Genomic DNA, 20,477 nt, shown 5'->3' with positions numbered 1-20,477 from the left:
AGCTTAACACTTTCATATCATATACGAGCTCGATTTACATTACATATAGTTCAGGAATCTACATTACCTAAACATAACACATAATCATCTTTTACGTTTGGGCCCTTAAAACGTGCACGTGACATGGCAACTTAAAGAGTCTAGTGAACTAGATTAATAAGTCATACAAACATGCACCATACAATACATCTCAAAGCATATCATATCATATCATATCATTTCATTTCATATCATAGGGACTGCATATCAGGCCTCAAATGTCATTTACATAGCCCATATCACCTCCCATGTATCCCGATTACCCATAAACGATCAAGATATCAAATGGAAGCTATTATAGAAACCATCTTTTGTTGAACCCTCAGCATGTCAAAGTAGTGTATCTTACCTCTTAGAAGCGTACAAAATGATAACGTAAGTTACCGAGCTTTGCAAGTATTCCCGACTACCTATAATCATTAAACGATATAATAAGCTAAACAAGTACCTACTTACTTTTGTTCATGAATCAAGCCTAAGTATCTATAAACATGACCCATGACAAGGCTTGATGCATCGGACATTCGATTAGTACTTTAAAGCTTACAAAACTCGACGAAACTCGACATTCACTCACTATATTAACCTTTCTGGAAACTTGACATCACAATCATCTTTTGAAAACATAACCATTAGAAAGTAGACTCTCTTACGATTCCGTGGATAGCTTATTTGTTAAAAACGGAGTTACGGTTCAAAAGTTATGGCCATTTGAAAATTCCGTCGCTATTGCGTCGCAACTACTAAGTTGCGTCGCAGCTATGTGTCACTGGTTTCCAGTTGCGCCGCAGCTTAGTAGCTGCGCCGCAGCTAGCCCCGTTTCAGCACAAACCTCATTGTTTAACCTCCAAAACTTAACCAAACACACCCCAAACGACCCCAAACCTTATGAACGACTTTTAACCCTCAAAATTCATCATTTTAAGACTCTAATGATGTCATGAAAACAACCCTCAACATCCAATTGATTTGCAACACAACAACAATCATTTTAGGTTACCGAATCGATTAAAACTCACGTTTTTGACTCCAATCAACCCTCTAAAGACCTAGATCAGTTATGAATCGAATCAAGGGATTGAAAGGACATGAAATCAATGTTATTATACCTGGGATACCTGGAGATTACAAAGAGAGTGTAGAAACTTGATCAAAACACTCTCGAATCAACCAAACGAAGATGAAATCGAATAAGGAATTGATTATGGCAATGGGGAATGGTTAGGGATCAAAGAGGAAAGGATAATATGAGTAATTAGAAGCTAATGACCTGCTCCAAGACCCTAATCCCGTTTTTTAGTTTCCACCTATGTTAAAACTAGTCCTTAGGCTTCCTTACGGCTCATATTTAGTTCAAAACACCTATTGGGAATACTTACAACACATTAAACACTTTAAGCACATCAAAAGGCATATAAAACATATATCTTAAGCACTTTAGCACATTAATCATTAAGGCGCTAAAGCCTGACACATATAACACATTAAACACATATAGTCATTAAATCATTTATAGGCTTAACGGACACGTAATGTTGACTTAACGACTCAAGTCAATTGTTAAATAAAAAGTTTGGGATGTTACAAGTAACTTTATAATATTGGTATTCGTAAATATTTTCTGATTTATATTCATTTATTTAATTTAATACTATTTAATTATTTATTTATTCACTTTCTTGATTATTAATTAAATAATTCTTTAAAAATACTTTTAAGTACCACATTTGCCATTATAAATTATGAATGATTATATTTGTGTTATATTCTGATTTATATGCATTATAACTTGTAAAATTATGATTTATATATTTATATAGGTAGTTTTTCCATTAATTTAATAATAGTGAGTATTTACTTACTTAATTACTTCTAAAATATCTAACACTTGTTTATTAGCTTGTGATAATTATCGTTCTGATTAGCAAAGTGATCAGCGTGTAAAAGGAAATGAAGAAATGTTCAATTTTGTACACTCATCCGTTCGTAATGTCATCTAACGTTCATTTGGTGTACTTAAAGCAAGGTTTAACATGTTAAAAGCCATACCAAATTACCCTTTAAGACGTCAAATGTTGATTCCACATGCATGTTGTGCATTGCATAATTACATAAGAATGGAAGACAGGGCTGATAGATTGTTCACTGAATATGGTGAAGATTATATGGAAGTTCCTGATGAAAGCTCGAGTGTGGTCCAAGAAGGCTTTTCTTTTGACATGACCGATAATAACGAGATCCTTCAAGTTAGAGCCTCAATCACTAATGCCTTGTGGGATAAGTTTATGAGTCGTCGTCAATCTCGTACACGACGTTGATTATATGTTTTAATGTCTTTTGAGTTGGTGTAAGTGTCATGTAAATCTTCTTTGACTCGATGGTAGAGATGGACTTGTCACTTTAAACCCTTTTTTTTTGTAGTGAATAGTTTTAGTTTATTGCTCGATAATTTAGGACTATCTTTGAATTTGGTCTGAATGGTTATGTGAATTTTCTACAAAATATTTATACAATATATGGCTTTAATAAGATAATTTGCATAAAACGTGTATAAAATTTAATGTTATGTAATATTTAAGTGGACTAAAATGATTGTTATATACTCCGTTTGTTATTATTTTGGAAAAAAGAAAAAGAAGTTTGAAATCGATTTTGTATTTAATGTGTTTTATATGATGTTTTGTTATTTAGTTATATAGAATATACAAGGAAATGTAATAAAATGAGAAATAAAAAACAAAAACAAGTGGATAAGAACATGTTTTCTATTTTTTTAAAATGAAAAATGGAAATAACATTTTCAAATTAGAATGCGTTTTTAAAGTTTCCATTTGTTTTCTAGAAATGGAAAACCCTTTCCATTTTCTAGAAAATTAGAAATGGAAAACTGGAAAATATTTTCCATAACTAAAGGCACCCTTATGGATTGAAAAGAGACTGATTCAATTTTAATACTCTTTTAAACATTATAGTTAGAAGCAAATGAAAGAGACTGATTGAGTTTCGTTAGCTTGTTAACACTAATTAAGAAAAGAGATAAGTGTTACAAAATCTATCAGACTATCACCCAATGAGATTGATTAGTTTCCAAGAAGGACAAATCCATAATCGATTAGAATCAAACATACATTGACCATCGAGACCAACGATATAACTAACTCCATTTTTGTAAAACGGCAAAGGCCGGAAATTTAAGCTCGTGTGAATGCCGCGGGTTTATCACATAAGCAATCATAACATTCTTAAGTATTTTACTAATAGCTTTGCTAATAAATTCATCCAACCAAGTAGTCAGATGCCTTTGACAAAAATATTTTTGTAATGAATCTTTAAGTAAATGCTAAGAAAAAGAGCAAGTAGCGTTTGTAGTCCAACGGTTAGGATAATTGCCTTCCAAGCAATAGACCCGGGTTCGACTCCCGGCAAACGCAATTTAATTTTTTTCATAAATAAAGGGCTTTGAATACTAGAAGAAAAACACCTATACCTAACAAGAAGGTTCTATAATATTTTGTTTTACCTGTTATTATTGTTATTATTATTATTATTATTATTATTATTATTATTATTCCTAGTCAGAAGTTACATTTTATACTAACAGAGTTGTAAAGTGCCATAGCGGTTATAAATGGAGAAATAGAGATTAAAATCTAGTTGCGTTTATATTTTTTTAAATGAGACAGGAGTATATAGTACCGGCACTTGTATCATCATACAAAAATAGTTGTGTGAATGCATGGAAATCTCCACAATACATTGTTGTACTCTCTAATGTGGAAATTTGACTCTACGAGTCGTCATGAATCATCTGCTCTCGTTGCAGAAACCCCCTTCAATAAATCTACTCATGAAGGCTTCAACAAGTCCTTTTTTAATTCTTCTTTACCACCTTGTACAAGATAACCTTACAATTGAGAGAAAAAGATAGTAACAAATGTACCAAATTTATTTTTATATAAAGAATCAAAAGAAGTCACTTGCTTATAAAATCGGTTACATTTCACACCGAATTTAAATAATATAGCATAGAGCCAGAAAAATTGCATTGGAAATAGTAAGTTATCAGATTTTGCTCAAGATGAAAACATCTCTAACGAAAGATTGTCACTTGTATCTAGCCTGGCTAAATCTTTCGTACTTATTGGGAAGAACATTTCGGTTTCTGAGGATTAAAATATGTATTCCGTTGCACAGTGAAACTTTTCTAATCATATTACATACATATGCGTACAATTTTCTAAATACCTTTGTAACAAAAAGCTTTTCTAATCATATTTATTACATATATAATTTATTCATTACATTTAAGCAAAATGGGGCAAACAATACTGATGGGTCAACCAAAAGTCCAAACCACAGTGTTTTGACCTGAATAGAATACTACACGGTTCAACCAAAAGCTGTATTGACCCGTCCAACCCAGCTCATCTGCCGCCTCTAGAAGTTAATAGAACCTTGGAAATATGACTGAAGGATGAAGTGATAAAGGTGACAACATTAACTTAACAAGCTATATAAGCCATGTCTGTGACAACGGTTTAAGCTAAACCGGTTTATTATTCTTATACCTATTTGTATTTCTATGGATTTTGTATGGACTAACTGAACAAATTTGGCATACCAGATAGGCATGAACAATTACACATTGATATCACATTTGTGGTCTTGTTTGGACCACATAGATCTTCCCATCTCTTACAACACCTTCAATGTCCTGTGGGGACCCATACAACTTCTCAATAGCATCTCCTGCTTGAGCAATGCTCGAGAGGATCGATTTCTGGAAGTTTACATCGACCATCAATGGATCCGATGAATAATCAAGTACAACCTTTTCTTCTTCGTCCATCGGCACACTGCAAAAATAAACGGTGATCAGTATGTTCTGCATTGAAATCGTCAAAACAGACAGTGGGTACATAACTGAAGGAATAAAAGGACATCAGCTTATAGAGCTTCAAATAAGGGTTAATTGCATACCAAGGTACCTAAACTTTCTCAAATTTCTAATAATCTTTAATCATTCTGGCCAAATGAAATAACTTGGCACGTAATTATGACCCTTTTTCTTTTGCGGCACAACCCACCCAAAATAGAAATATTTCAAATTAGCTTATCTTTCATTTAAGGGACATTTCAGAACTAATTAGGGAAATATCACATTGGAACCAGTGACAATTTTCAAGAGAGGAACAAAGTAAGAATTTACCTATCATAGAGCCCTGCGCCAGCATAGCCTTCTAAATCTTCACCATTGGAATCAGATCTGAAGATGATGGATCTTCTTATGAAAAGACCAATGGGTTTGCTAGGGTAACCCAAAACCTGGAAAATTTGATACGGCTTATGGTAAATGCAATATATTGCATGTTATATATCTGGTAAGTTTGATAATCGGAAAACAAATTAAAATGGCATATAAGAACTGAAAATGGTATTTACATGATTTACCATTTTCATTGCAGCCAAGGGTGTTGCATGGTAAAGAATGATTTCAGTTACAACTTTGTATGTATCATGAATTATGTTATGGCAAAAATATGGCAGCAATAGCAGTACATAACTTAGGACTTAGGAAGTAAATAGCAGTACATACCTTAGGAGAATTAAGATTGTCTTTCTTGGAAATAAAACTTAATGCCCGACCTGGATAAGCTCCTACCAGAGTCTCCCCAAGACCCTTTACAACCTGCAGCATATCAAACAGATATAGATCCAAGTTATTAGCCCACATTTAATCAACCTAGTATTACCCCATCGATATCATTATATTTAACATTTGAGTGACATGACGTGTAGTTTCATTTAAGTGTTCAGTTCTTGGTCACAATTCTAAAGTACCCTTAGAGATTGAAAATTTGAGGGAATCATTTACCAAAATCAATACTATCCATAATTTGTACTGAATACTAATGGGAGAAGTAAATTTGACAACTCAAATAAAATGTGTGATCATATTACCTCAGCATATATCTCTGACGAGTCTCCTGAAGATGGATTAGTGGTATGAATAACAAATGCATAGTCAGCATTTATTATTTCCTGAACCAAGACAGCCATGCATAGGAGGTCGTGGTCTAATCCAACTTTTCTTGTGCTGAAGTATGCTCTCTCGTTCCATTTTGAAGCCCAGACCTGTAAATGACAACCAAAATTCATTCCTCAAGTACATTAGAGCATCTAAGTGATAACCAAAATGCATTCCTCATGTACATTAGGGTATCTAAGTGAAGTGATGAAAAAACCTTATACTTTCTAAACCTACTACTAGAGATATGATAGTTCAGTCATCGTAATAGTTACAGTGGAAACCTTCTCTGCGTAATGAAAGCAAGGTATAGATGGGTATAATCTGAACAGTTTTTAAAATCTAATGGTATTTTATATAACTGAAAATGAGGAAATACCATCCAGGAGCTAACAGCAAGGTCAAAAGTACTTATGGGCATTGGACCTTGGGCAAGCATTAATGGCATGATAGATTAGTACAAGTCAAAAAACGATCGGGTTGGGTAATGGGTAAAAATGGTAACTTTTGTGCATGTCAAAACTCAAAACTGGAGGGGGCAGGGAGATTCCAAAACACTTTTCTTCACATATTATAACTACATTTTATAATAAAAAATAATAATAAACTAGCGGCACATCTGATTATGAAGTCAAACTATTACAAACTTTCAATTTCTTCAAGCTTTGGTCTAGTATTCACAAACTTGACCTGTTTCTTTTCAAGCATGTTCTTTTACATTACCTGTTCCACCAAATCAAGACAAAATATAACCTGAACCAACCCAGTCATAAATATATGGGTCTAAACTGCCACCTATATAAAGAAGGAAACATTCTCCTCTGACCTTCTTTATTGCAACCCATGCTTGTTCCCATCTCTGCTGACCACCATCACCAGGCCATGGCATGTCAGAGCTTTGCATTTTGGTTTTCAACTCTTGTACCTGAAAGTGCAGGCACCATCAACAATTCTCATGATTTTGATAAAGCATCCTGAAACTTTAACTTAGGTAGTGTTTGGTTAGAACTTGATTTACTAAATGAGAAAATGTCTTAATGTGATAAGTCGGAAGGATTCGTTTATTTAGACTTGATCCGCAAAGAATGACTAGACTCAAAAAGTCACAAATCGTAAAGTAAAGGTAACTCCCATTACCGTCTTCCATGAGTTATGGGTCCCAATACTGTCTTCGATGGTGTATGGGGACGTTGAGATGTAGACAATCTTACCCCTACCTAAGGTAGAGAGGCTACTTCCGGTTCTACCTAAGGTTGAAAAGGACCTCCAGCCTTGCAAGGAGTAAGGATCGAACTCTTAGGGTGTGTTTAGTTCAAGAAAACTCTCCTGCTTTCCATTTTAATTTTCCAAGAAAACATGGAAAACAAGAAATGCGTTCAAATTGTATTTTTCTAGAAAAGTTTTCCTAGAAAATGAAAATTCCGTTTTCCAACTTTTGCACTAAAATTAGAAAACTGTTTTTTTTAGTTTTTGTTTTCACTTTTCTATTTTCCAAACCTTTTATAAACCTAAAATTAGAAAACAAGTGAATTTAAACATGTTTTCTAGTTTTCTAAAATGGATAATGAAGACTCCATCTTTTATTTTGAACGCGTTTTCAAAATATTTAAGGGTATTTTAGAAATGGAAAACCCTTTTCATTTTCTAGAAAATTGGAAATGGAAAACTTGAAAACATTTTCTCGAACTAAACGCGCCCTTAACCTCTGACTCCAGAGGCCAGGGTGTTAACTACTTGATCCAAGCCTTGCTTGTCAAAAAGTCACATATGTGTTGCTTTATTCAGCACAGAAAACAAACATTAGTACTGTTTACTCTGTACATACCATATTTATTCATACAGACAACTTATGTAAATAGAACTTAATGCATAAAAAAACAAATATGGAACTTACCAGCTGGGATGGTGCAACAAGATCCAAAACCGTCTTACGGATCTCCTCAAGCACATCAAAATCTCCTGCTACTAATTTTTTCTTTAATAATTGCAATTTTTCGAACACCCCCTGCAAATTTAATGTATAATATATACAAACTTTTCGTCCTAAAAAGTTAATATAACAAAACACTAGAACTAAAAGAAAAATGGCAGTAAACTGAAAACAGTCTCTAACACATGGATATGATTTACACATACTGGTTACCTGATTTAGTTCATCAGAAAGAACTTTCTCAAAACTTCCAAAAGGCAATGCAACCGAAGTAGGAATGCCAACCCAAGATGGGACTTTTCCTTTAAGGTATCCAATATTACGTGATTTAGCTCCAACCTAGAAAGTTTTCAAAAAAAGTTAAATACTTGATAATATAAATAACAACATCAACGTAAATAAGAATCGCAGTATTGAACTAACCAATTCACTTGTGAACTCCTCAGACGATATAGCAAATTTACCAGCAAACTCCTTTTTGACCAACTTTATATTAGGAGATGGGCCAACTTCTTCCAACTTATTTGATCGTTTTAGATCTCCCTCCTGCACCTCACTAAGATCACATGCACAGGAAAGGAAGGAGTAAGTACTGGTTGCTACAAAGATGGAACAATAAGATGTCCAAGTACAGGAATTTACATTACCTATAAGTTATATCAGACGATGTCGGTTTTAGTTGCAACAATTTACCTTCTTTTGCACGAAGATCATCTAAAATACCAGTATCAAAACATGTTGCAAAGCAAACCTGCCAGAGAAAAAGCAAATCATGACCAGTAACGCCAAAAGTTAATAATGTTCCCATAGCACATGGCAAGACTAGTGAAATGAGTTGGAATGGGTCATTATCAATTATGGGTCAAAAGGATTTGGGTTGAAATGGGTTTTTATCAATCATGGGTCAAACTAGTCCAGATTTGGTTGACCCATATACACTTTTGTCTACTTTTACAACCTATTTATAAATGATAATTGTATTAAGTCATGATTATAGACCAATTTTGTTATTTAGAAGGTTGCATATATATATATAAAGGTAGACTTAGGCCGACTTTCAACTTGGCTAACTCTTTCCCTTTTAGCTCACAGTTTTTAAACAACCCAATATAACTTATTCGGTTGTATATAAGTTGGCATTGCGCGATCTCTAGTTCTCACATAATAGACCAATACCTTGCTGTTTCTTGCTCGAACAGAAACATGAGATAAAACATCTGGCATATCGGGAGTTACAACAGCAACTGCACCATCAGGAATTTCTTCCTCTCCCCTCACAGACTTTGCCACTAAAATAGTTGGCATATCATAAGTTTTGTTTTGAACAGATAACAACTCATCAACGACAACAACATATCCAACAACTTCAATTGGGCTGATAACTTGCCAACTGTCCACGGGAAGGGAAATTCCGTTAGAAATTGTAACTCATGACATAAGACTGAAATTAATTCGCCACAAGGCAGTGAACCCAACCTTCCCAAATTAGCCACACTGCGAAGAATGGGGTCAAGTCGATTAACTAATGATGATAAAGGAGCCGCTGAGCCTGCACGAATCATCTCTTCAGTGAATATACTTACCTGTGTGGATTTAAGACCAAGTTAGATCAATATATATAGAACCAAAGAAGAAAAAATAAAAAACTTAATCCTTGTGCTAACACCCATGTCAAAAAAAAAATAAAAATAGAAGGAAAGCATATCTTACCGCCCGTTGGTCCAAATTAAGCCTTGCCCCAAGGTATTCGGCAGAAGGTTGCAATATGTGATGATAAAACTCCCCCTTGCTGGCAAGTGCAAGTCGGGTTCTATCCAGGACTGATTTTGCAAATAATGCCCAATTACCATCTCGAGTCTCCAACATGCTTAGAGCTTGATTCCATCCCTGTTAGAGTATATAGAAACATAAAATTGAGTCATTTAGCATTTTTGAAACAATAAATAGTAGAAATCAGACAACTTTTATAGCAAAATAGTCCCCAAAAGATTATTCCATGTTACTTCATGATATATGAAGACACGAACTGTAGGTCAAACTGAATCAGTTTAATAATTTAACTACCCTATTGTAGCACAAAGAGAGGAAGTACATGATTGATTAGACAGGTTACTGAAATTACCTTTAAGCAATAGATCAGATCCTCGTTGTTGTCTGATGAGAGAATGAGGTTCTCGAGAAGAAGAGTGATTAAATACATAACTTTCTGCAAAAAAAAGTTGAGGCCAAACATGAGATATTCATGAATAAACTTCCATAAACAATACATCATAATTAAATGCATAACGAGGTTTGTGTGCCAAGTTTAGACATGCTAACACAGCACACACCAAAGAGAAAAACCAGAACTAAAAGATGCTGAAAATCATTTACCTCTGGCTTCGCATTGCTTAAATCTTCATAGCTCCTTTCAATGGCTGTCCTCACAGTAGAATCGAGGGCAATGTCCAAAAAAAGAAGATCCTTGAGACGATCATTTGGTTTAGACAGTAATGGCCTAAGTTCCTCACGTGCCTCTAGCAGTCCCTGATAAAAGAAACAAATCGTTATGTTTACAGTATGGCGAGAGATAAATATACCTAATGGTTTTATGTGCAAGAAGTTGAGCACTGGTGCCTGAAAAGACACTTCAAGTACCTCAAGAAGGGTTTCCACATTCCGATCTTCAACATGCTCTAGGATAAATTGAAGCAGTTCCTGTTTGAAACCTTGTCAGTTGCACAGAAAATATGGAGTTCAAGCAATTTCCTAAATAATTGACATTACGAAAGATGGCAACCACAAAGATGATTACCGGAAATCCAGATGGTAGACCAGAAACAGGATTGATATTCACCCCAACCATGAATCCTTGTCCCTGAAATTTCGAACATTTCAACAAGAAAAATTGGATAAGGCTCCCTTCGACTAACCTAGAGCAGAGTGTTTAAGGACTGATTGCATAAGAGGGTAACACACTTTACGTGGACTGTCAACTTGTTTTAACATCACCTTAACAATCATCAAACTTTCAAAAAGTTTGATTTAAAGTAATCTTGTAAGTTAAGCAGATTCCAGGAGCTGGTATAGCACCACATTAGGAGAAATCTGGTGAAACTTACCAACATCAACTGCTCTGTCATCATTTTACCAGGTAACCAGGTCAGATTAAATGGATCAAATTTTTGGAACGTTGGTCAAATTAGAATAAATCATTTTTCTTCTGAAAACTTTGAAGATTATATGTTTGAAAACAAAGTTTGTTGGTTAAACTAGTAATCCACCTCAAGTATGTTACCTTTCTATTTTGTCCTAATAGTCGAATACTAATAATGTCAAGAAACATGACCAATATATAGGCACTACCTCAGACTTATAACCCATGCAGTTTGATATAGCTGATTCAAGATCTGCACCTGAATGAACTGCCTGTACAAGAAGAGAGTGTGTCAGTGACTTGAGAGCCTGCAGAAAAGTAAAATAGACAACAAACAATAAGAAAAGAGTCTAGACCTTCAATGTTCTCATGTAGTTCCCCAAGTCACGCAATAGGCTCTCCTTTTGGTCTCCCCTGAACTTTGGCTCATTGCGAATGGCCCGATCATAACTTAGAAGTCGTTCTTTTGTAATTCCATTCGTGTTCAGGGTGTTCCAGTAAACACTGATGTCAAAGTCATTCTTTATATAATCAATCAATGCCTGCAACAAAATGAGTAACAATGTGTGAACATTTCAGACATATTACCAGTTTCAAAAATATATAAATTTAACAGTATGCAGTATACCTGACAGATCACAACATCATCAGGGCTTGTGTTATTATGCAGTTTTTGATGCCATTCTTCCATCATTCCACCAGCACAATCATTATTTCTCTACACTTGGAAAATAGGTAAATATTAGATTTCACTGAAGAAAGATTTATGAAAAGTTAAATGACAGGATAGTAAAGACTTCTAAGGCACCTGGATCACCAGGATTTCATCTCGGATACGTTGTCCAACATCCCCTTCACCTCCACGTCCTACAGTTGACATGATCATTCTCAGAAGCTCACTATATTGTGGATAGTTCACGTAAACACTCTGAAGCAAGTCTGTGAGCCTATCCTGAGCTCTGCTTATCTCACTGTACCAAGCATAGACGTGAAGACCATGCAAACATTAGGATGAGCCTCAGTCATGCATCTAAGTAATAGTGTAATACGTAAGAATTAGAATGCTTGAACAAAGGTGCATGTTGCAGTACAAGTAACTGTGTTATATGCAAACGATTCATCAGAACAACTGAGATTGTAACGCACAAGAAAGATGAGTATAATTATACTTGTAAAGGAAGTTCAGCTAAATGCCTTACCGTGGTTTTACATTGTAGTTTTTATTCCAAATTAGCTGTCTAGTGGCCATAAACCGCATCCATACAAGAATTGCTGCAAGACCCAACTCACCAGTGTTTTTGGCTTCTTCCATCAAATCTGCTGCAATATTAAATCTGAGAGGAGCAGGAGAAAGTCATGACTGATTAGTGGTATAATTTAGCAACATAAAGAGTAACATGTGAAAAGGAAGAAAATTTGAACAAACGGATGGATAACCAATCGGCACAATAAAGGTTGCAACTCATATCTAGAGTTACATGGAGGAGAAACTGAGAAAGTTATTCAATTGTTTTGATTTTTGAAAATAACTCTCGAAACCCAACAAATTCTCAAGATTTAAATCCTAAACATACATGATACATATATCCTCTCAAATTCTTTGCTAGTTCTTAACCTACTAGTCATCTACATAAGAACTATTGATTTTGCAGTGTTATATTGCAGATTTAAAGTGTCCTAGGAAACATCATCCTGAATATAGATATAAAGCACAATGTTTACATCTTCACATTTATATACCTTTTCTAACAATTGAAATAATATAAATATGCAGAATAAACCAGAAAAACTTACTAAAACAAACCCTTCAGTAAATGTAGATATACTAAATTTGAAGTAAAATGTAAAATCAGAATCTTGCTCTGTAAAATAAGCAGAATACTGACCTATGCATAAAAGACTTCTGAGCCTCACTTTCCAGCCCAGCTATTTTATCTAACAAGGCCTTAGCGGTGCCCTTCCCATCACCAACATCCTTCATAGGGGAAAAAAAAGCAAGGGGAAACAATAACCAAAATGGGAAACAAAATTAAAAGTGAACTATATTAATTCATTAACTGAGATAGAGAAGAACCATTATTGTCTTCTTAGGTGCAACAAATTCAACATAAAAGTCTGAATTATTATTCTTGATCCACCTTTTACCAGAAAAAAGAACAAATGGCATACCAACAAAACTACCCTCTCCAACTTCTATTTCCAATGACTGTATCTGTTATCCACAAAAATTCAGCCATTTTAGTAACAGTAGTAGCTAGAAACCACGCTTCATCTAAAGTCATCTAAAAGATAATTCTGTCGACAGACTGATATATCCCACATCAGCCAAAGTATGGGATTGGTTGGTGATTTATAAGTCAAGGTGTCCCCTCCTCCTTTGAGCTAGCTTTTGGGAGTGAGTTCTACACCTAGCTTATGGCATGATGTGAGCCTATTATGAGATGGGTTCGTATCAATTGGTATCAGAGCCATCCCTACCTTTTGAGGTTCCAACACTCGGAGTGGTGACCTATGGAGTGGTGGCTTGGACCCAAGGAGAAGGGTGCCAACCGTGACCAACATAGCTGTGACCAACAAGGACGTTGACTCTTCAAAGGGTGGGGTATTGATATCATCCCACATCAGCCAAAGTATGGGATTGGTTGGTGGTTTATAAGTCAAGGTGTCCCCTCCTCCTTTGGGCTAGCTTTTAGGAGTGAGTTCTACACCTAGCTTATGGCATGATGTGAGCCTATTATGGGATGGGTTCGTATCACAGACCTTGTTGGTAGCACCGTCAATAGAGAGAGTAGAAAAATGTGTGTCGGCAGCTGCAGCTAAAGAAATAGACCCTTGTGGTAACAAACTTTCAGGTGGTGCCTACAATACACATCAAATTTATTGATTTCTTTAGGAGGATGTGCACAAACGGAGTATTTCTTCATTATTGGTAATATCAACAAACTAGAAACATAGAAACTTGCCAGCCACTCCCCAGCTTTCTTTGACAATGCCCAATGTAGGGTGAGTGGTTCCTTTACGCTTGTAGCCAAATGAACCTTTATCTTACTAGAAGCCTTTGTTACTAGGACCTACAACATACAAAGATTTTAGACATAATACAATAACTTTCCTCTAGAGGTGGCAATTTCAATCCAATTCCTTGTTGTCAAATCGATTCTGGTATGTTTAACCAAACATACAAAATTTAATACTTAGCAAACAAAAAAATGATTGAAAAGTCACCAAAAGTGTAATTCATGCATAAAACCTCAACATCATTTTCATCTAAACTTAGGACTAAGTTTAAGAAAATTGGAAACTTTTCCAGATCAACCAATACCCGAAACTACAGATTCTGGCACATTACCCTACCCACTCATATCGCCACCTCTGCTTTCCTGCAAGGGAACACCGATAAAGCAAAGGTATCCTACCAAGAGCTCCTCATCAGCAAGTTTGTATGTCTTCTTGTTTACAATATCTATGTCACTTTGTTCTTCTATGGCCTTAGAGTAAAGTTCTATAGCAGACAAAGTTTTTGGTTTGACAGATAAATTTTCGTCTGCAGACTTCACAGAAACTGGAATATGTTTGCTGAGAAGTTGCATGATGTCTCTCTTCTTCCTTTGAATCTCTTGGATAGAGTAACTTTTTTCCTGCACCTGTTTTTGAACCTTAGGTTGTATCTCTTTTTCTAAAATGCCGGTACCTTGTTCGGAACTTTTACCATCTTTTTTGGTTAATCTTGTTCGTATGTCCTCTAAAGAACTCCCCTTGGCAATTTCATCATACAGCTCTGTACGAGCAGCTTCATATTCCACCTATAATTTATTAAACTACTTTATTACTGTGACCAGCCAAATGCAAAACAGCCATGTAAGTAATCTACAAGGAATAGAAACACCATATACATGTTATGTGGTATAGCTTGAAACTCTAATCTGATACGGAGTTGATGAACTAGTAGTTACCACACACTATATGAGACATCTTTCAAAATAGACAAGACAACAATCTTCTACAATTAATGTGGTTTTATGTTTAATAAAGTTAAATATGAATGTGGCAACAATATATCTCTTGAATATGAATAAGCTATACATACAAACTATTTCTCAGGCACTGAGCAGAAAATGCATGTATAAGGTGGAGGATCTTCACCACTGTAGTAGCAGTATTTCATACACCAGTACCGACTTGTAAAGTGTAGTTTATGGTAACTGCCGATAGTCATTCCCATTATGTTTTGCTATCTTCTATTAGATATTCAATATATCGAATCTACCGTCATCGTTGACACCATATTGTGAATTATTTCTATGTGCAAGGAATGTATAGCTATACGACTATTTATTCCGATATTTTATATCTGTTCATTGTTTCATAAATGTGCAACTTTCAAACTACCAATGAAAGTACTTACATAGTGTACAGAATACTTATATGCTCCAATATTCATCATAAACCGTTAACTATCTCATATCTTAACTGACATTGGTAACAAAAATGTTCAAACACAAGCTATAGCTCAGTGCAACTGGTCCAAGAAGATCAACAAAATGAATATAAAAATAACTTTGAAATTTTACTTGCCTTTTCCTGTTCCGGGTTATACATTTGTTTCCCCTTCTTCTCCCATCTCAAAAATGCTTGAATCTGTACAAGGTCTTCAGGAATTACAACACTCGAAACTTGTTTCTCCCTTGAAGGCAACTTAACATGGAAGTTTTGGCCATTGTTTTTGTACCTAAACAAGATAGGTGCATGGCCATTGACGTAAATCTGAAGGTACACCCAACACCAGTCAAAAAGATAGGCTTACCATTTATTCTTTGCTTCATCAACTATTAGGAACTCTAGAGATTGAATTGAAGGATCGTCAATCTCTACTTTCAGGAATGAATTGGAGCCAGACTAAGAGAAAGATAATGAACATGCATAAATTAGCCGGTACAAAATCTGCATGCAGTATTAATGTTATATAAGTATGTAGTTGTAAGTACTAACTTCAACTTACTTTTATAAAAGGTGTTCTAAGAGCCCTGTCCTTGTAAACTTTAGTCCCTTCAGGACGACGACCAGGAAGTAACCATTTCCTGGGAAAACGACGAAAGAAAATGAAAATCTCGAAAGGTATAAGAAAATATTAGATGTGTTAGAATCACAGTATTTTGACGGGTCACGGCTTACTCGTTTATGTTTCGTAGACCACCCCAATGCAGATATAGATGATCTGTGCTGTTAGTGAGTCGAATCTCCACCGACGGAATAGAAGAGATTTTAACATCCACCTGTAAACAAAAAAAATATAAAGCTATACGAAATTCTACTGATACATTATATGGTGGATTGCTGACAATCCAACGTGACGCGTACATCAGATAAATGTAATTATTAGATACCTGCATCTCTATATCTCCTTCCAGGATGTACTTTTCTCCCAATTGCTGTAAGGAGGGAAAAAGATAGTATCATTCCTTGTACCAAAGTTAAAATTGTCAAAACATGAGACAAATATGTATGCAGATGGCTGTAAAAAGACTTTAACTTTAGGTAATAATAAACAATTGTAGCATATCAAACAAGAAAAATATTTCTTCTGGCCTAACACAAAAGCCACAGTATGAATGTCATAATCTTTTAAAGAAAACTTTGTCTTCTCGTCACATATCCTGACGGTTTTGATATGCATATTTGTCATGGATGGTGGTTGACTGTGGCCAGAAGGGGCTAAAGTTTAAGTGAAACAAGTGGGACTATTCTATAAACTATCATTAAAAAATTAGAAGGTTTAGCTGCTTTATGCATACAATCCTTTATATGAACAATTCTTAATATATCATAGATTAATTATGTAACAAAGTAAAAGAATAGAGTATCCAAAGATTGTTTATTTCCAAGCAGTGAATAACACATTTCTATCAAATCAATAATAGATCTGAACTCGATACACGTGCCTAATCTATACCCTTTTATGATAAAAAAAAAAAATACATAATAATCATAGATTGACAAACTATGCCGTATTTGATAAGTAAAGGCTTAAAGCACAGATTAGACTACTTTCAACATTCCATCTATAGCTGCATATGATCAAAAGAAAAGCATTTAACAAAAGTTTCAAAGTAATGTGCCCCGGATTCGTTACTAAACGAAAAATTTACACATTCTCTCCAATTAACTTTACAGTTTACACATAAACAAACATAATCAAAAGATAATCATTAAATAATCAAACTTTAACAAAAAAGGATATAAATTTACACCAGTTGATTAAATAAAACATCATTAGAATCATAATTATAATAAACTATAGACTACCTCAGAAGTCGGATCGGTGGCTAGAACAGCTTGAACAGTAGGAAGTGAATGAAGTCGAAATGTATGCAATGCCGATTTCCTTATAGTGAGTCTATGACCACGGAAATCGGTTGATAATAAAGCGGAAGAGTTCCGTAAGTTAGAATTGGCTTGAGCTTGAAACAAAGTATTTCCGATTTGAGTTTGATGCGTTATAACCGTTGATTTAAGCAAACTATGCCCTACCGAATTGCTCATATTCTTTTCCTTCCTTCCTTCCTTCTTTAATATCACTATCTGACAAAACCTCTTCACAGAGCAAGCATCAGTACTCACACTATATATTCTATATCTATATCTATATCTATATATCTAGTCTAGTATATATAATGGCAAAAAAATCAACAATTCACTCACAGCACACACACACACACACAAAATGTTGAGTTAAAATTAACGCATATATGGAAAATTAGAATGAAATCAACAGAAATTATAGGTAACGATTCACACACGCGCGCGCGCGGAAACTGTGTGAGTTTAATTTATATGTATATATCGATTAATCTATACGTATAGATTGAATAACGATAATTTGGAGTGAAGAAAACGGAAATTGGACGGAAATTGAGTTGTAAAATCACACACAATACATGCAGTGTCAGAAAAAGAGTTTAATCAATATATATATGTATACATTATGTGATTATTATTACCTTTTGATTTTCAGAAATACAGAGATACAGAAAGTGTATGTATACCTCGAGAAATGTGTGAGAGAGATGAGTGATGGAGGTTGAAGAGGAGACTGTGAGTCAGTAGCAAGAAGATTTTGCGGTTATTAGGCGCTACGAAATTTTTGGGGAAAAATGAATTTTGTAATTTTTCATAACGATGGAAAGCCGAAAGTCCTAACACTATGTTCTTAGTTGAATTTAAAAAAAAAAAAAAACAATTATATGATAGAGAAATAGATAATAGAAAAAATGAGATTATTTTAAATCATCCGGAGTAAATAAGGAAAGGAAAATAACTGCTAAGTGCCGTTTTTTACGGATTTTGAGTCTCAATACCTCAACGATATATGGAAGAGGTTAAATTGTAGCAAACCTTACCTCTACCTAAGTAGAGAAACTGCTTCCATGCTCTATCTAAATGGTAGAAAAGGCCCTCCAACCTTTGCATGGAAGTAAATGGGATGAAAAACTTTTATAAAAAAAAAAAAAAAAACTATATATTCTTCTCAAATCATATCAATGCATTTTCTTTCCATCCTCCAAAAACTAATAATTAGATGAACAGAAGTAAGTAACCCAATGTTTTTCTAAGATTTTGGATCTCAATATCATCTTCGATAGTGTATGGATAGATTGAGACGTCGATAATCTTATCTGTATCAAAGATAGAGAGGTTGCTTATAGATTCTACCAAAAAATGACCTCCAACCATACTAAGCATGAGAATTAAACTTTTAATTTATATTCTTAGAGACATTGGCTTCAACTACTTAATCCAACATAGTTGGTTTATAGATATGTATATGCATGTTTAAGCATGCATGCATTATTAATTATGAGACATATTTTCATATAATAATGCATCACATCATATTTCGTTTTTTAAAAATTATAAATTATACCAAATCTTTTTTTTCAATTAAAACTACTTTAAACATGTCAAAGTTTCAATTTTGGTATTTTTCTCGGTAGAGATAACCTTTTACAAAGTCACGTCACATCTTAATAAAACATGTTATTACAACAACTATATTCATTTCTAATATAAATAAGGTATGAAGAATATGTGATGTAAATATTCTTATTGAGTTATTATTGCTACACAAGGATAATTTATTTTGGCTAGAAAGTTTCTTTCAAAAAAGAGTATATTATTTCAAAGTATGTAATTTATAATAATTTTATATTGGTATTTGAGGGACTCGAGAGTTGAGAAAGGTATCAGGTTTAGATTTTGATGTGAATATATTAGAACTAGATAAGTGCCTGTGTGATGCAGTGTCAATACTGACGACGATAGTTTGAAACGTGAAAATATAACTCATTGTTATAGGTGATTTTAAGTAACTCGTACCTCGATATGTAACGAATTTACAATTTATGACTTCATGTAAGTATCACATGAATATAAAACCGCTTTAAGGAGCCCATCATTAAAGAAATATTTACAAATATCATTTTCAGGCGATGGATGTGTTTTGTGTTTTACTGGGTGGAGCTTAAGAATCATTAAAGTGGGGGTTAGGAAAGGGAATTAAAGTGGGGGTTAGGAAAGGGAATTAAAGTGTATTTTGAGTATAAAAAAAAATAATAAATTACTCAAATTTTTTAAAATAGAAAAAACCAGTTTTTTTTATAAGATGTTATAAATAGAGTCATAAATTTTTATTATAATTTTTTTCAATATGAAATTAAATATATGTGTAAATGCATGTAAATAAACCGAAGAATTTGGGTTAATATATATATAATTTTGGGAAAGTGAAGGTGATGGTGTTAGGCACTTAAGTTGAGGGAAATCCCTTTCACATGCTAAATTTTTATAGAAAATGATTAATCCTCCTAACCAAATAGTCTAAGAATCCTCCTAATTATGAGATTATGTCATGTGTAGAAATCAGGGGACAAAATTAGGAAAAAGAATTAGTGGATACCACATGTCACTTTTTTAATGTATTAGGAGGATTATTAAACTATTTGGTTAGGAGAATTTATCATTTTTTATTTTTATTAATCCATAAAATACATGAGGCTTATTATTTTTTCATTATACAAATTAAAAAATTGATATGTAAAAAAGATTTCACCTAACTTAAGTGTAGGACAACAACACTTTCACTATTCCCTATTATTTTGTAGCTTTTATTTAACTAAAACAACTTAGACACGTGTCAAAATATGACGAATGGATGCTTTTGATTGACACGGATAATCTAGCTTTATCACGTGTGAGATACTTCAAAATTAAAGAAATTTCCCTAAAATCGGGCCCACTGCGTTGATATTTATATACTTTTTCATATCATTGGTAAAATAAGCCCTGTA

General features: G+C 34.1%; 1 protein-coding gene and 1 non-coding gene across 4 annotated transcripts; one reads left to right on the top strand and one right to left on the bottom strand.

The window, feature by feature from the left end:
* Positions 1-3,398: 3,398 nt before the first annotated feature.
* Positions 3,399-3,470, top strand: TRNAG-UCC. The gene has a single exon. It is a non-coding gene; the product is annotated as a tRNA-Gly (tRNA).
* Positions 3,471-4,289: 819 nt separating this feature from the next.
* LOC122585534 (alpha-glucan water dikinase, chloroplastic-like) lies at positions 4,290-18,268 on the bottom strand. 3 transcript variants are annotated; one of them, XM_043757660.1, is made up of 33 exons: positions 18,177-18,268; positions 17,437-17,724; positions 16,518-16,562; positions 16,306-16,406; positions 16,133-16,211; positions 15,938-16,029; positions 15,709-15,862; positions 14,550-14,936; positions 14,097-14,204; positions 13,894-13,992; positions 13,208-13,345; positions 13,020-13,108; positions 12,333-12,467; positions 11,942-12,104; positions 11,762-11,851; positions 11,490-11,675; positions 11,343-11,405; positions 10,792-10,854; positions 10,635-10,694; positions 10,371-10,523; positions 10,120-10,203; positions 9,708-9,884; positions 9,474-9,580; positions 9,174-9,387; positions 8,645-8,748; positions 8,421-8,553; positions 8,211-8,336; positions 7,962-8,072; positions 6,894-6,992; positions 6,001-6,174; positions 5,636-5,728; positions 5,249-5,364; positions 4,290-4,895 (listed from the first exon to the last, which is right to left on the bottom strand). In XM_043757660.1, exons 2-33 carry the CDS (start codon positions 17,671-17,673, stop codon positions 4,691-4,693), a joined length of 4,185 nt encoding a protein of 1,394 aa, XP_043613595.1. In that variant the 5' UTR covers positions 17,674-17,724; positions 18,177-18,268; the 3' UTR covers positions 4,290-4,690. The 3 variants fall into 3 exon arrangements, with proteins under 3 accessions (XP_043613595.1, XP_043613596.1, XP_043613597.1); XM_043757661.1 differs by having other exon boundaries at positions 17,437-17,712; XM_043757662.1 differs by having other exon boundaries at positions 17,437-17,712; positions 18,132-18,216.
* Positions 18,269-20,477: the final 2,209 nt, after the last annotated feature.

Source organism: Erigeron canadensis, chromosome 1 (assembly GCF_010389155.1).
Source record: "Erigeron canadensis isolate Cc75 chromosome 1, C_canadensis_v1, whole genome shotgun sequence".
NCBI classification, from domain to species: Eukaryota; Viridiplantae; Streptophyta; class Magnoliopsida; order Asterales; family Asteraceae; genus Erigeron; species Erigeron canadensis.
Note: the sequence above shows the minus strand (reverse complement) of the source record. Positions and strands in the feature narration are given on the sequence as shown.

Coding starts and splice junctions, on each gene's coding strand:
- LOC122585534 (XM_043757660.1), bottom strand. CDS start 17,673: ATGAGCAATTCGGTAGGGCATAGTTTGCTTAAATCAACGGTTATAACG. Junction 16,563..17,436: donor CCACCGATCCGACTTCTGAG/GTAGTCTATAGT, acceptor CCCTCCTTACAG/CAATTGGGAGAAAAGTACAT. Junction 5,365..5,635: donor ACAATCTTAATTCTCCTAAG/GTATGTACTGCT, acceptor CAAATTTTCCAG/GTTTTGGGTTACCCTAGCAA.